Here is a 17399-nt window from a genome sequence, read left to right on the forward strand (position 1 = left end):
CTCCTCCTCCAATCCACACCGGGAAATCACCGTCCGCCAAACGCCAAGCGCCGGCTCTCTCGAGGGCCCATAATGGCCGGGCTTCTCCAAAAAACGATGCAGATGGAGAGGAAATTAACTACGTTTTCAGGAGGAGCAGCGAACCTTCGTGCCCGGGGAGCTGCCCGATTGACGACGGGGCGGCCCAAGACCGCAGGAAGTGACATCACTGCCTCTTTCATGCTAACGGGATATACATGTAGTCAGACAGTAGCGGGAGAAATCTACAAGCTGCTGAAACCAAAGGTCCACCTCCCCAAAAATGACCAGCAGTGCCCCCCCCCCAAGAAGATTACCCCTCCCCCTTGGTTGACACCTTTTATTGTCGCCACCCCCCAAAAATCCGACACTGCCAAAACACCTAAACTACCAATCCACAGCTCTCATTTTCTTTGCTCCTAAACGGACAATTTCGTAATGGAAACCAAAAAAAAAAAATGAAAACATGTCCGTAACCTTGCGGCGTTATTTATTTTGCTGTATGTGTCTGGGTCTCCTTTTAGAACAGGAAAGTTAGGGGGCTGTATATCCGCTGTTATTTTCTTGCACGCTCCTTATCTAAGTATCTGAATTTCCAAATGAACGGCCGTCAGTGTTTATAAATGAAAGGTGAAGATGCGTGCAGACTCCTGATTTACCCGCGTCGGACGCGTAAATAGGCCCGACACTGTTTACTTTTGAAACTGATTCTAATGCAGGTCAGGGACTTGGTTTATCTATTTCAAATCATTTGCTTACGTCTCCCTAGAGATTAAGCATGAAATCATTCAAACAGCTTTGGGCGGGGCGGGGGGGGGGGCACTTAACCAGCTGTGGATGGGGCACAGTCCATGAAAATGGAGGTCAGTGTTTGTTTTTTTTTCATCACATAAAAATACTTCCCTCACGTGACTCTGGCATCGCGTCCAGGGTGCTGCCTGGGATCCTGACCCCCGGCGATCCTGAACAGGGTACGTGTGGCTGGATGGACACATCTCCACATATAGGATCTTCTCAGTTCTCATAACGCTCATGGCTATCAATGGTGGCTGTTCCAAATCGGTGTTTGTGTCCCTATGATTCTCATTACTAGCCAGTCCCACTGGCAGGTAAGCTGAAGCATAGCCTCCAGGTTGGGCTGACCGGACGGGCCGTGAGCAGGACCCCCGCATACCCGCCTTTACTATGTGTCGAGACCCAACCCGCGGCCGAGGTGATGTGGCAATCGGATAAAATGCAGATGTGCAAAGACAGCGATGCGGGAAGCCGCAGCCCTTAATACAGCTCTGGTGCAGGGAGTATAAAAATGCACAGGTTTAACCTAGCATTCCCCCTCCCCCCGCGCCCCCACATGCAATCCTCAGCTGCCAGCTGTGGGGACTTAGCAGCTCGTTACTGACTGTGGCTGAAATGAGCACTGGGCCCTCATGCAAACACACACACACACACACACACACACACACACACACACAGCCCTGCTTATCTCAGACAGAGCCCCACCCCTCACATCGAGCTCCGCTTCCCATCCAGAACCCCACCTCTCACTAGAGCCCCGCCTCCCATCCAGAGCTCCGCCTCTCACCTACAGCCCCACCTCTCACTAGAGCCCCGCCTCCAATCCGGAGCTCCGCCTCTCACCTAGAGCCCCACCTCTCACTAGAGCCCCGCCTCCAATCCGGAGCTCCGCCTCTCACCTAGAGCCCCACCTCTCACTAGAGCCCCGCCTCCAATCCGGAGCGCCGCCTCTCACCTAGAGCCCCACCTCTCACTAGAGCCCCGCCTCCCATCCAGAGCTCCACCTCTCACTAGAGCCCCGCCTCCCATCCAGAGCTCCGCCTCTCACTAGAGCCCCGACTCCCATCAAGACCTCTGCCTCTCACCCAGAGCCGCATCTCCAGCCTGCCTCCCTCTTATAGAAGAATGATGTTCGTTCTCCTTATAATGTTCATTCACATGCAGCAGCTTGTGCTCCTGCTGTCTACTCCAATCTCCAGAAGAGGACACACAATCCTCTGCCCTGTCTGTATCCCCCTCCCTGCAGTCTTTCCTAAACTCAGGGGGTGGGGGGGGGGGGTGTCGGTACTTTCCAGTGAAATAAAATGAGACAGTTTTATCACTGTTATTTGAGGCCAACTAATTCTCCTTGCCCAGGGTTGGTCGGTCCGTGTCTCAACCTCCCCCCACCCCCCCCTCGCAGGTGACAACATCCCCCAAGCGGGTTAGCAAGCCACTGTTTACTCCGAGGCAGCTTGCGTGGGTGACATGCAGCGGCAGGGAAAGGCCGGCACAGTGGCAGCTAACACTCGCGTTCTTGAAAGGCGGATGCCCTTCGTGTGCGATCCGACTGAAAAACAGGGACCAAAACAGCATAAAAGCACCCCCCCCCAGTTCCAGAGAGGAGGAAATGAACAAGCAAAGCGAAACATTCTACTTCCTGTCTCAAACCCGAATCCATACATGCTTTTCCTACACACGCAAACATACATACATGCTTACACACAACATGACATGGCAGTGGCTCCACCCGTCTCACACGTTGGGGCGATTCAAGGATTTTTTTTAGATGGGGGGGTGGGGGCATAAGTCCTACAGAGGGGCCACCCTTATTAGCCAATGAGATGCTTTGAATCAGCGAGTGATAGGTCAGGGGTGTTCTAGGGGACCAATCAGCTTTTATCCCTGCCCCTGTATACTCCCCAGCTCATACAACCCCCCCCCACACACACACTACCTGGCTAATTTTCCCTTTCGGAAACGGACACACGCCGGCCCCCCCTCCTTCCAGACATGGACACACTTGATCACTGACAGCGGGGAGACTGTGACAGAGCCGGCAGATGGTGAGGAAGGAGCCAGGGACTCCTGTCTGGCTCAGTGCCTCCCGCCCCCTGTCTGGGGCGGCGGCCAAATTCCTGCGTGGTGCTGTCAGGACGCTCCCCCTGCTGGCTTGGGGGAGATAAGGCGGCACAGCGCCCTGCTTTTCAGATGCCCGTGCGATTTCAGAGCCCGAGAACTGACTAAAAGAAAGGATGCTGATTAGCGGCTCATCGCAGGGCAGGAAACCTGCCATTAGTCCTACAAAGCCCCCCCCGGTCCAGGAGCCCCGGCTGCCCTTGCTAGAGACCTGATTTTTATGCTAATGAGCCTCGTGAACGAAGTGAGAGAGGTGAAGGAAGAGAAAAGAGGAGGAGAATGAGAGAGAGAGAGAGAGAGAGAGAGAGCAGATCATGCAACAATCTGGGACCGGTCCCCTGTTTAAGATGAGCACAGAGAAGGAATCTGCTCTCCTTTCTTCGTGAGCCAGAGGTTCACCTCTCGGGGATCAGCTCGCTGTTCCCTCTTTCGTCGGACTCCATCCTGTCAGCCCACATGTGGGCCATGTTTCATGAGGCCTGTGTCCCGCAGGGCTGGCTGGCAGCGATCGAAGGGCCCAGCTCCACATGGGGCTCTCGTCCACCCCCCCAGCGGTTCCAGGACCCGGCGTCTGACCCACTGCAGCGGTACCATCAGCAGCTGCGTAGACCCTCTTACACCCGCGGACTTCATCTCCATGTGAGAAATGCCCAAAACCTCAGCTCCTCGGCCATATTAGCTACCCACAGAATGCCTAAGCCGAATGATGACAATAATGCCCCACCTGATTGGTTAGTCAATCAGCCAATCATGTCCCTCATTCATCTTCCCATAAGACACAGTGCTTTGAGAAGCTGATCTTTGTTCATTCTGAGGCAGGTGTGTATACGTGTATGTGTTTTTATAAACGTTATGTTAGCCATCAAGTATTCCTTCATTTCAAATGTACCACTTTACATAAGATTCTTTTGAAATGCATGTTTGTGCCCCCCAGCCCCATTTGAAAATGGGTCAAACTCTGCAGGGGGGATGTGCCTTTAAATAACACTCGAGGGTGAGCACATGAGAGGGGTGGAACGCTGTCAGGGGTCTACCCCCTACCCCCTGGAGACCCCACTCCGCCCCCATCTGGAAAGCCAAGTGGCTGACGCAGCCATGTGATCTACAGATTGCAACTTGGGCCTTTGTAAACACAGACCATCCACCCGAAATCTGGGCCTCCATCACTTTGTTCTGGTCCAAACCCCCTTCAAAGAGAATTACTGCCCTCTTCTGCCAAAACAGACCGGTGAGTATGCAGGACGATTACAGATGAATGGCTGGCTTTTGACAGCCAAGCGCGGTACAAAAAAAACCAGAAGAGGGTGACACTCCGGATGGTGCTGCTGAGTGCAACATACTGGGCTGCACCCGGGACCAGTCAGCAGCTGCTCATCAAGGGAGCGAGTCCAGAGCAGAGCCCTGCCTGATCAGAAGCACAGCGGCGGACCGCAGGAGACTCTGCGGATGCTGGCTATTCTCTGTGAGAGGTGGATAGTTCAGGTCCAGAAAGTATAAATCCAGACCAAGATTTTGTTCCAACCAAACAGTTGAGTACTCTGTGACTGACTCGTTATACTCAATTAGCTGGTTGAAACAAAATCTTGGTCTGGATTTGTACTTTCTGGACCTGAACTTTCCACCTCTGCTCTTTAGTCATCTAAATCCGTCTGCTTGCATTTCAGAAAGGTTCATAAGGAAAATACCCATTTTTGGCTGCTAAATTGATCTCAACATGTGACACTGTCACACTGCAGCCATGTTGCCTTGGGCAAGGGGGTGGGGCCTTACCCACGATGCCGAGGGGCTTGCCGCTGGCCAGCTGCTTGAGCCTCTTCTGGTGCGACTTGCCGTTGTAGTGTATCTGCGCCTGCGCTGGGGAGTTCAGCTGGATGTTGCAAACCTCACACAGCGTATATGTCTTGTGCTTCCTCTCCCGCTTGGGCCTGTGCTCCGGCGCCCCCTGCTGGCCGTCAGACGCCGTGCCGCAGGGCTCGCTCTCCGGCGACGGGCCGCCCCGGAGTTCGCCGGCTGGGCTGAAGCTGCGCTTCATCCCTGAAGGGGCGACAGGAGACGTGTGAAACAGGGACCTGAGTTCCACCTGATTCACAAAAATGGGGCCAGTGCAGGCCTACCCATAGGTGGCGCTCAATCACCCCCTCTCTCTGAGCATGAACTGTGTCAATGGGGCCTCTCAGGCGATTGCCCTGGATAGAGACTTGCGAAAAAACGAAAAGGACAAAGAGAAACGGCATCTTGGCAGATGTGCTCAGTTCTGCAGTCTGCCACAAGAGGGCGCCGGTCCACCGCTAACTGGTTTTCTAAAAGGTTACAGAATGTCCACGGTGCCTTTCTGATGGTTCCCAAATGGTTCTGATGCTTGCTTTCGGAATAACCTCATGAATGGAAAGGAAAGGCCCGGAATTCCAAATGCCCCCCACTGCTGCTTGATGGCCATCATCTGCCTACTGCCTCGCTCCCCCAACCCCCCCCGCTTCGGGCACCATGACTTCCCAATAAAGTACAGAGCAGATACCACTCAGGTAATTAATGATGCGGCGTGATCCCTCTCCATTATGTCATTAATCCACCTTTACTTCCAGAGAAATGCTAACAGCCCGGCCAGTAGGGGGCGTCGGTGCTGGAGACACTGTTACAGTAGCAGCAGGTCCTTCTCAGAGGGGGAGACCCCAGTCACTAAGGCATGTTGATCTGGATCAAGGGTGGACAAACTTGTGCATCTGCAAAGGGCCGGTGTGTTCGCAGGTTTGTGGGATAAGCTTTAGGTCAGCTGTTCAAACCCAGGTTCAAACCCTTCAGCCAATCAGTCCTCTAATTAGTAATCTAATTAGGGAGTTGCAGAAAAAATCTGCATACACAAGAGATTTTTCTGGAAAAGACTGGCCATCCCTGATCTGGATGCTTGACAGGGCATGATTGTGAATAACCGTTTGTGATTGTGAACAGATACACAGACAGACAGACACACACACACAAACACACACACACAGACAGACACACACACACACACAAAGACAGACACACACAAAGACACACACACACACAGACAGACACACACACACACACACAAAGACAGACACACACAAAGACACACACACACACACAAACACAGACAGACACACACACACAGAGACAGACAGACACACAGAGACAGACAGACACACACACACAGAGACAGACAGACAGACACACAGACAGACACACACACACAGAGACAGACAGACAGACACACAGACAGACACACACAGACACACACACACACAGAGACAGACACACACACACACACACAGACAGACACACACACACACAGACAGACAGACACACACACACACACACACACACACACACACAGACACAGAGCCCAGCTTTCTAAACGCTCCTTCTCACAGAACACGCCCTGCATGCTGCTTCTTCTCGCTAAAAAACCTCATTTCCAGTGACGCTGCACCTACTATGCAGGCCAGTGCCAAGCAATTTAAACGCTGCATCAGGGACCCGTGAGGAGAAAAGAAACAAATTAAAAGCAGCAGAGGGAGGAAAAGATCAGCGCTCAGCTCGGCTCGGTTCAGCTCGGTGTGGCTCGGTTCAGCTCGGTGTGGCTCAGTTCAGGTCGGTGTGGCTTGGCTCGGTTCGGCTCGGTTCAGCTCAGCTCGGCTCGGTTCGGCTCGGTTCAGCTCGGCTCGGTTCAGCTCGGCTCGGCTCGGTTCAGCTCAGTCTGGCTCGGCTCGGCTGATCGCCAGGCGGCTCATGTTTACGTTCCTCATTATCTCGGCTGTGTCCCTCTCCGCACGCAATACCCTCAGCTGCCGCTTTGTCCCACCGTGCTCCTCTGCCCCACCATTACCCCGCCACTACTGTCCCTTCCATCTACCCCTCCTCCACCCAGCTCTGCTGCCCCCTCTCTCTCCCCCACCTCCACAATGTCTTCACTGCTCCTCCCCTGTGCCCCGCTTCCACCACGTCTCCATCGCTCTGCTACTCTCACCACTGCCTGGGACACCTGCGCCACTGCGCTCCGCTACTCTCACCACTGCCTGGGATACCTGTGCCACTGCGCTCCGCTACTCTCACCACTGCCTGGGACACCTGCGCCACTGCGCTCCGCTACTCTCACCACTGCCTGGGACACCTGTGCCACTGCGCTCCGCTACTCTCACCACTGCCTGGGACACCTGCGCCACTGCGCTCCGCTACTCTCACCACTGCATGGGACACCTGTGCCACTGCGCTCCGCTACTCTCACCACTGCCTGGGATACCTGTGCCACTGCGCTCCGCTACTCTCACCACTGCCTGGGATACCTGTGCCACTGCGCTCCGCTACTCTCACCACTGCCTGGGACACCTGCGCCACTGCGCTCCGCTACTCTCACCACTGCCTGGGATACCTGTGCCACTGCGCTCCGCTACTCTCACCACTGCCTGGGACACCTGTGCTACTGCGCTCCGCTACTCTCACCACTGCCTGGGACACCTGTGCCACTGCGCTCCGCTACTCTCACCACTGCCTGGGACACCTGTGCCACTGCGCTCCGCTACTCTCACCACTGCCTGGGATACCTGTGCCACTGCGCTCCGCTACTCTCACCACTGCCTGGGACACCTGTGCCACTGCGCTCCGCTACTCTCACCACTGCCTGGGATACCTGTGCCACTGCGCTCCGCTACTCTCACCACTGCCTGGGACACCTGTGCCACTGCGCTCCGCTACTCTCACCACTGCCTGACCTCCCAGCAGGGTTGGACATTATGCACACAGCTCTAAGAAGGCTTGCTGTGTTTATTCCACAATTTAGCTCCTCAGATAACAGTGTTTATCCAAACAATTATACACATTTATACAGATGTGTCTTGCAGCTTTTCTAGGGAGTTCAACTGCAGGGAAGTAAGCTGGCAGATCCTGATGTGCACACCCACCATTTTACCTTAATCAGCATTCATGCCACTCTCTCAACGTTTAACGGGACGTTTAATAGCGCGGCGGGGTGATTCAAGGGATCCATGCGGAAATCCATCCCTTCCACAAACATGTCATCGTCACACAGCGACTATAACCCAGAATACATTTATTCCAGAACGCTTTTGTCCAAAGCCACGTACGAGTAAAGCAAACAGCACATTAACACAGCGTCTTCCTTCATATTCGACCCACGCTGTGCAGATTTCCAATTCGGCAGGCTGTGGATTTAAAAGTGCAGCAGGTTGCTTTGATATCTGCGATCGATATGAAGTTTACGGGATTAAGGAAGCGGCATTCTGATGGGTGTACACTTCTGAGGCTGTGAAGTACTGAAAGAGGATGAGGGATATATCACTCTGGTAACCGCTGTGGCAGAGGAAGGTCTTTGGACAGCCTCCACATAAACCATCCCTCCTTTCCAGCAGGGCTCTCTGGGCAAATCTTACCGATCGCTTGAGGCTCCACAGCTAAATGGGCGATAACCAGCAGACAACCAACAAAACCAGTAGAAATACTATTTTTCTTATATATCTTCTGCAGATAATTTACAAGGAAACCTGAACGGCAAATAAAACACCAAAATCCAAATCACTTCCAGCAGACCCATTTTCCCTGGTTCGTTTTGGAAGCCCAAAGTTATTTATGAACATAAACACTTACTAGAAAACGTGACTGTAGCCCTATTCATATATGTAAGGCCTTAGTCAGATTCCCCAGAAGGTGCTGAAATGGATCTGAACGCTGTTCTGTCTTGGCACAGGATAATGAAGCCCTTCATGGGGTCGTCAAGGCCACCCCTCCTCATCCCGGCGCCTCTCATGGCACAAGCTGAGCGCGACGCTTCAAAGCCCCCCCAGACCCATAGGGGGCGCTGCCTGACGTCTTCAGGTCCTTGATCTTGTGTTCAAAAGCGACGTCTGGGACATCACCAGTCCCTCGGCCTCACATCAGAGCAGGCCCGCCCGGGTCATACGGAGGGGGCCTCTTCCTCCCAGTTATGAAGAGCCCAGTTCCGACAGCTGAAGCAGACACCCAAACATACGCACATATGCCGTCATCTGAAAGCAGAAACCCCTAAACCACCTCGAGTGGCGAGTCGAGTGCCGACGGACACGTGGGCAGCCGGCAGACAGCAGGACGACCAAGGTCACCTTGGCCACGCCTAACAGGTCATAAATAACCCTACTGCCGCACATCTGCTGGGAATACGGTCCAGGTTGCCGGGCATTTCTCTAGAGGCTCCGCCTCCTCCAAAGATGACGTCATTGCCTGGATCCTAGGAAGGGGCCCTGCTGTAGCATTTCCCCACTCAGTCATCCTGACCAATCAAGTTTAAGGCGCTTTGGCTAACCGACCAACAACTGCAAGCTTTCGCGCGCCAATTCACACCTAAGGTCGACTGCAAGTTTCACCTGCATTCCGATAGACAAGGGGTGAAAAATTCCACCATCTCACTCCTTGAGAACGGAACAGACAACCTAAACATCCCCACAGCTACAGAGCCATAGACGATGTGGCGGGGGAGGGGCAAAGGGCCCCCTGCACCAATCACAGCGGGCGACCCTCGCGGTTACATGCAAACCTCTTGCAAGACACACAAAGGCATTTCACCTCATTGCGACGGCAAACAGGACACGCGGCCTCTGGATCAGCATAATTACCATAATTACAACATTATTGGCATTATTCATACCATTACTTTTGTGGGGGCCACGCGATTGCAATTATCTGTAATATAAGAATTATATAATCATTATATATTATGATAATCGGAGGCGTGTGGCTGTAGCTTGTGCACTTTTCCCATCACGGATAAACACTTTTGATGTTCTCTGCCAACCACGACAGAGGTGTGGGGGCCTGGCAGGCAATTTATGGGGCGGGGGAACCAGCGAGCTGCCGGGGGGAGGCTCTCCCCAAAGGCAAAACCACAAGCGGGGGGTAAATAAGCATCTGTGACGGCCAGTAAATCTGTGCTTCCTCCTAATCTCCATGTTTGCAGGAAGAGAGACACTAGGTGCAACACACAGACACACACACACACACACACACACACACAAAATAAAAGTGTTTGAGCTCTGACCAATCGGAGAAGTGAATTTAAGCACATCTTTCCCGGTGCTGGAAAGGGCAGAATGGGTCAGGGGAGGGGGGCAGAATGGGGCACGGAAGGGGGGCAGAATGGGGCATGGGAGGGGGGCAGAGTGCCCTTTTTAGGGATGGAACAGGCACTTCTGCATTAGCATGCAGCACTAGCCCCCCATGAGGAAGTCAATGATCAAAGCATGCTGGTCACCGATGGGTCTCCTTGTCGATCTCCATAATTCTCAAAGTGCAGCATCCCTGGTCGTCCTGGGGCTCACTTCCTCCGGTCCAGAGCTTGATCTGACCTTCCCACCCAAATAAGTCAAGAACAGCTACTCAGCTCTTCGAATAATGCAGCCGACCTGAGAGATTTGAATAACATATCTACAGCGCTCATACATACAGCTTAACCAACGCAGCCGTGACTTTGTTTACCTTGCCATGGTAACTGTAGGTCAGGGGTGGCGATACACCATCCAGGGGTTTAGGAAACCCTGTACATCTGCAGAAAACCAAGTGGATCGGCCAAGACGACGCACGAGCACGAGATCCCCGGCAGGCAGTGAAATGAGTCCCCCGGTGGCCCTGTAAATACCCCTCACGCGAGGCGTCCCTTAAAGCGATAAATGACTCGCACCTGAAACACGCTCGTAAACATAATAATCCACCCGGCGGGTTATGCGGGGCCCCCTGCTGGCGGTCGTAAAAATAGCAACAAAAAAAAAAGCTGTGAATATCACACAAATACATACACACACAGACACACGGAGAAGGACCAACAATAAGGGGCATTAATGGTCACTGAGGACTGCAGTATGGACTAAATTTGGAACCCAGTCCCAGGGCCTGCCCCAATTAGAGGACCTCATCTCGGCTTAAGTGTGGGTCTGAGAGCAGACGGTACTACATATATTTGCGTATATTTCAGAAAAATACCAAATATGAGGGGAAAAAAGCGTGATTTTCAGACAATATCGCTGAGGATGGTGGAGGAGGAGGGTGCTTCACTCATCAGTCGTTTCTATTTAGAAAATGGCCACAAGATAAAAACAAGAAAGAGCGTTAATGCAGCAAAAAGTGGTCTGTACCATTCTGTCGGCTTCCGAGAAGAAGGAGAGGAGCGTACGGCAGAGAGAGCTCGACGTCTGCTGATGGTGATCGCTTTGAAGGGCCCGTCATCTGCAAAATGTGTCTGGGCCTCTGGAGCTGGGATCAGAGACAGGAGTCCAGGCCAACGGCCGCCCCCCTGATCTAACCGGGTGGGGAGTAAATGCACTGACCACTGGGGGCGCCGTGTCTTTACCATGGCCCGCCCCATGCTGCACCTGCCACCCGACCTTCGCTTCCGGTTAGCAACAGGGGCTAAGGTTAGCCTGAGGGCCGCAGTCACATGTCATGCATTCTGTCGGCCACATTCTGTCACCCGGCCTTGGCTGGAGACGCTATCAATGTGTGTGTGTGTGTTTCTAATTAATACATTGTGGGGGCCAGATTTTTTCGGTCCCCATAAGGACAACCTCAATTTTATAAACATCTCTGAATGGAATCAAAAAAACTAAAAAGACCAAAATCTTTGCATTTTCTTTGGTTACCTATGGTTAAGGGATTAGGGCTATGCCCATAGAAATGAATGAGAGTCCCCACAAAGACATAGAATGTATGTGCGTGTGTTTTTATATTCAGTTTCACACACGCACATGCACACATACACAGGCATGCATACCAGTGCCAACAGCCTGGATCTGATCTGCACATAAAACTAAACACTAAACAGTTGCCAGATAGTGGATTTACACCACAGTATAAATCAGTACTTATAAAACAGCGACACCCCCCCTGCTGGCTGACAAGCTCCCTGCCGCCACTCCAGCTCCTGCACACCCCCCCACTTACATCTCTATTACTGTCCAGAGCACCTCGCTGTCCGTAACGAGGACTGCGCCCCTCTGTCTCTGCGTGTCACCCTTACAATCACATCCCTAACAGGAAGACCATTCCCCAGATACAGGGCGGGGTAGAGAGCAACGGGGATTAAAATGATAGGGTGCACAGATCGACCTGTTTTGGGAGGGTGTGTGTGTGTGTGTGTGTGTGTGGGGGGGGGGCATTTTGCCATTCTGACAACATGCCATCCCGTCCTGATCTCCAGCGACTGTGTTCTTTGTCTTTCAGCTAGATGAATTGCCCAGACCTCCTCATGAAATTTGATTTGGTCAGACCCTGGGGAACCCTAACAAGCGGCCGGGCCGGGCCGGGCTGGATGGCTATCGGGCATACCGGGCATTTTCCCGGGCATGTGGGCCAGGAAAATGTATCAAATTTGGCAAGAGATATCATGGACCCCCCCCCCCCCCCCAATTGGCAAAATCTTGGGGGACCCCCAAAGTCCACAGACATGTTTTAATCCAGCAGTCCATCCAATCGACCAGGTACCTTCTCCGCTCTGGCCCTCACCGACCAGCCACCCCTATCTCGTGAAAGACGGGTCCACAGTAGCATGGACACAGTGCCCACCCCCCTCCCCCCCCCCATGCAATAGGGGGAGAAGAAGAATGCAGGTGTCATCGCTATTTCCACTACGCTGCTCTCGAAAGCCCACTGCGGGCGATGTTTTTTTTGTTATTTTTCCATGAAGGACGTCCTCAGCAGCTGGGGTGTGATAAAGGGTGAGGGACGGTCAGACACGCCTGCGCTCCCGTTACGGGGCCCCCGGTGTAATTCTGTAATCCCAGGGGGCACCGCGCATAGAATGCGACGACACATGCATCTCCCGCAAACGGCAGGCCAGCTGTGGGGCAGCGAGGCGCGCGTCTCGGAAAGGGCGGCGAGAATGATGTGCCGTTCCGCTTTGGGACTAAGGGGAACTGGGGCTTCGTGGAAGAGCTTGGAGCGCTACAGAGAGACCAGGGGGTGGGGGGGGGGGGACTGAAACTCTCAAAACTGCTCCGGAGAAAATGATCCTCAGAATTTGGAATGTGACTCAACAGATAAGCCATGACTCGAGACAGCTCTTCAAAGTAGCTCTGTCAGTTTAACGCTAATTTTTTCCCGGATTTTCCCACGTTATTCTTCCTGACAACATTGTGAAACTAATAAAATGTGCGTCAGGAAAAACTACTGACGTCCATGTCATTTTCAGAAACCTCCTTGAGATTCCGGGTAGCTAATAACTGCTTCCATCACTGGGTTTGTCTTCTTCCTGATCTTCATAAAGTAACTTTTTAATATCTCGTCGCTAAAGACTTTCATGGGGACCAAAAAAAAATTATTTATGAAGAAACTGTGTAAAACAAAAAACAAAAATTAGATTGTGTGCTCGCTCAAAAGCTCTGCAGAGTGTTTATGCAGTAATACAAATTGTTTGGTTATTTACATTATATTTTCCAATTTCGAGTTCTGAAAGGTTAAGGATGAGAATGACTGATGAATACAGACGAATAAAGAAAAAACATTTAAAAAATCTTTTTATGGTGTGAATCAATATTAAGTTAAATGATTGCCTGACATTTTCCCTGACATCTCTCGCAGCTCTCGAAAGCAGGACCGTTACTGACAATTATTCTTTCCTCCTGATGAAACAAAGACCTTAAAACACTAACAACTGATCACAGGTGATCAGTGGAAGTTTGTCCTCAGCCTCAAGTCCAGTCCAGTCCGGTCCAGTCCAGTCCAGTCAAGTCCAGTCCAGTCCAGTCAAGTCAAGTCAAGTCCAGCCCGGCCCGGTCCAGTCAAGTTAAGTCAAGTCAATGTCCCACCCTGGTCTTACAGTAGGCGTATGACTCCGACCCAGCTGTGTTCACCTCAGAATGGGCTCATTTGCAAAAGCACCATCCCACGCATTTTTCATAAGAGACACGGGTGGAAGAAGTCGAAGAAGAACCCAGCAGCTCAACACACGAATCGGCTCAGGATTCATGTAACCCTCATGGTCCTTCTCCTTCGTAGCCAGCTCTCCAAGCATCAGACGCTCCGAGGACCCGAAAGAAAAGTTCCCCTGTCCAGGTCTGCGGAGATCTTCCAGCGAAGCCCCGGACGGGTCGTCATCGCCGGGAGCTGATTGCATTAGGCTCAGAGTCGCTGCCTGCTAATGTCATTATCTCAGAAGAGGGAATTAATTAGGGAGATAAGCAAGGCCTGTCCCGGCATGTTGAGCAGGATAAAAAGCGGTGGGTGGGGGGGGGGTCTCATCTGACAAACTTGCGTAATTCGATCAACCTCTTAACACACTTTCTGGCTGTGACGCCTAGGATTTGTGGTCTGGCAAATTAAGGCCGAGCAAGGCTTTGCATCTTTGCGTCCTTGAGGAACGTTGAGTCGAGGCAGCCGCTACCGGACCGCGTTTCCGGCGCGGACGCCAGTCGCTCGTTGCCAGGAGATTACGGCCAGCATTAACCCAACAAGCTCTGCATTGACACCAGCTCCCTAGGGACTGACATGCCATTACCCAGGCCGCTCGCTCTCATGGTGGAACGCTTTCAAGTCCCAGACACATGCTGTGCTCCGTTCAACCGGCCCCCTGCCTCCCTCTCCCAATCAAACTGGGATTTTCACCAATCAAGAGCGCCGATGTCAAACAGTGCTGACTGCTGATTCTGCCTGAGCACGAATGCCTGCGAGGCCTGGCGGACACTCGGCTCTTCACTGGAACTGGGAGCATCTGCCACCTCCACACGTCTCGCACCTGCTTCTCCTTACAGGCGAGTACCAGAGGAACTCTGCTAAACGTCGAAACGACGAAAACGACCAGCAAAACAACCTGCAAATCCATTCCAAACGTTACGCTAGACTTCATCTATATTTATATATGTAGCACCGCAGTCCGGGGAATGTAATTTCATGTCACTGCATGTTGTCTACTCTATATGGTTGGTGTGATAATAAAACCCCTCTTGACTTGGCTTAACTTAACTTAACTTGACTTGCCAGCCTGGTCACCATCCACAGAGTGGTGACTCCTTGACTCCCAACGAAAGCTCTGATCTATCAAGCATACCTTGCACAAATAACCCTCTGCAAATATGATGCAGGTGTCTGTGTGGCAAATCAAACTTGCATTCAGTAACCGAGCGCTAACTGGCTATTAACGTAAACAGTGCGGCGTGGGCGTGGATTCGGCGCACGCCAGACCTCTCCGTCTCGCCAAGGTGACTCAGTCCTGCGTTTGAGTGGGTTATTGACTATGCTGGCAATTTAAGGTGGATCTATCATCACCAGCCACAATCATAAGCTCTATGTATAGTGGAAAGTGACTTCGAGCTGTCGCTGTTGTCCAACCTAAAATTGCAGGCATAATAATATAGATTTAAAAATACCAAAAAGCATCATTTAAAAATTCCTCTTACTTTTACACATGGAGGGACTATTTGGCATTGATGGAATTTAAATGTCCTGCAGGGTTTAAAAAAAAATACTCTTCTCTGAATAATGTCAAAACTCTAACCTTCAAATAATCATGCAAACTGATTCGTTCCAACTGGATATTTGTTAGCCGAATCAAACTGTGACACGGCTAGTGACTTCGTCAAGGGTACGAGTCACAGCCTAAGCTGCATGGTCAACCCTGGCTTGACAACACTGAAAATATGCAGTGAATTAAACAGAAAATGAAACGTTATTACGGTTTCATAAGAAATGTCCAGTAAGTCTAACTGACAAGTAGATTTGAGAAAGTGGAGTAAACAAGTTTAATTTTGATGGCAGCTGAAGGGCTACAGATCAAGGCCAGTCGCTGCTAACAGAAGCTGGGCTTCAGGCTTTACTGCAAGGGCTGGCAGGAGGCACACAAACGACTCCTGACAAGCCCATGTGAACGGTGGGGAGACGAGACTCAGGAAGACACTCGCACTTTAGTCATCAGGCAATTTCGAAAGTGCCACAGCTCGTGTGCCTCGTTTCCGCTGCTGTACGCCGTGAGAACAGACTGTCAGCGCGACACCTACAGCTACAGTATCACAGCACGTTAATCTCAGCGAGGCAAACATGCGTCACGATGAGCCGGATGGCGACCGGACTGCAGCTGACACCAACACGGACGATCGACAAGTATGTGGAATATCAAATAATCGGAATGTTTATGCTCAAAATAAAGATGTAGGCTGAAAACACACAGCCTTCACACTACACCCCATGCTATCCCCCAAAAAATCCTTTCTGATTTCAAGGTTGTGTGATGGCAGACGCTACATTACGGTGAACGAATCATGTGACGCGCAGATTTCCGGGGGAAGGAACGGGGAGGTTAGGCCTGCAATAGGCCTGAAATACCAAACATGATATTAGCCGAGCGGCCGGGGGGGTATAAAATTTGTACAAAATGTATACGGGAATACGAGATAAATCGCTAAATGGATTTCAAAACATATTTTTTTTAACTCAAAAAATAAAGTGACCGCAGCCCCCTATATAGGTAGGGGGGCTTGTCAGCAACCTCAGCATGTCCACAAAACATCTGCACCCTCCTACATATGACAGCAGGTGTCTCTGGCGGTTGGTCTCCACAAATCCATACACGTCTGTATCCAGAAAGCAGCTCCTGTACTCTTTCAAACCTTCGGCAGGCCTGCAACTCCACGGACCTCTGCACTGCACAGCGTTACCACACATGCTGCAATTATACTTTTTGATTTTTTTTCTCGTTAACCTGCCGACATTTGCATTTATCGAACGCTGCCGTAACTGGGATAACCGTAGCAGCACCTGTTAAATGGGGGGGGGGGGGCTGAAATGCTAACTGGGAAATACGGAAAACAAGGGGAGGCAGCTTTAGGCCTATAGGACAGGCGTTATGTGCAGTGTGTTGCTCCGGGGGCTGTTTCGCTGAGCCTGGGGACACAGATGCCATCGGGGGCTTCGATGACCAGATCGCATTTCATCATAAGTGCTCATTTCTTATCCCTGTTTTCGTTAAGACTTACTCAGAGTTAATGTTGCCAGTTGTACAGGCGTAGAATTACCAAAAGGAGTGTCGTCGGTGGAGCGGTCCATTGTAAAGAGTCGACAAAGCAAGACAGTACAAATAACTGGACACATTTATGGACAAGTCAGCTACCCTGAAATTACTACCGCATTTCCACCTGGACTCAATGAATCAATTACAGTGATTTATATGACAGAAGCAAGTGTCCTTATTGGTTCAGAGAAATAACCAATCATATTAGAGAGGAGGCGAGTCCAACCAATCAGATGTCTTTGTTCAGCCTTCTCTATTTGCTTAGACCCACCTCCCCTACAATCCGATTGGTTATCTCTCTGAACCAATTATTTTTCGTTCTGCCCTCAGAACATTTTAGTATAAGTAAAACTCCCACGAGTGACAGATACACACAGGCATTATTGGCCCATTCCTGTTCTCCCGAAACAACCAATTTATGTCACCATGTGGATTCTTGTATATTGTTCATTCATTCAAAATTCCCATAATCCCC

The 17399-nt window shown here is 51.5% G+C and overlaps 1 protein-coding gene across 3 annotated transcripts in view; it reads right to left on the reverse strand.

The window, feature by feature from the left end:
• LOC111855928 (zinc finger protein 385C-like) overlaps positions 1-17399 on the reverse strand; it is a 111678-nt gene that overhangs the window by 67328 nt on the left and 26951 nt on the right. Inside the window, exons 1-2 of one of the 3 annotated variants that reach the window (XM_023835436.2) lie at positions 16890-17015; positions 4702-4965 (exon numbers count right to left, since the gene is read on the reverse strand). The exons of 1 other annotated variant lie outside the window; for it this stretch is intronic. In XM_023835436.2, coding sequence (XP_023691204.2) covers positions 4702-4965; positions 16890-17004 — 379 coding nt within the window. In that variant the 5' untranslated portion in view covers positions 17005-17015. Of the gene's footprint in view, positions 1-4701; positions 4966-16889; positions 17016-17399 lie in introns of those variants that run through there. One more of the 3 variants, XM_023835437.2, reaches the window with a different exon arrangement.

This window comes from Paramormyrops kingsleyae, chromosome 22 (assembly GCF_048594095.1).
Source record: "Paramormyrops kingsleyae isolate MSU_618 chromosome 22, PKINGS_0.4, whole genome shotgun sequence".
In the NCBI taxonomy this organism is placed as follows: Eukaryota; Metazoa; Chordata; class Actinopteri; order Osteoglossiformes; family Mormyridae; genus Paramormyrops; species Paramormyrops kingsleyae.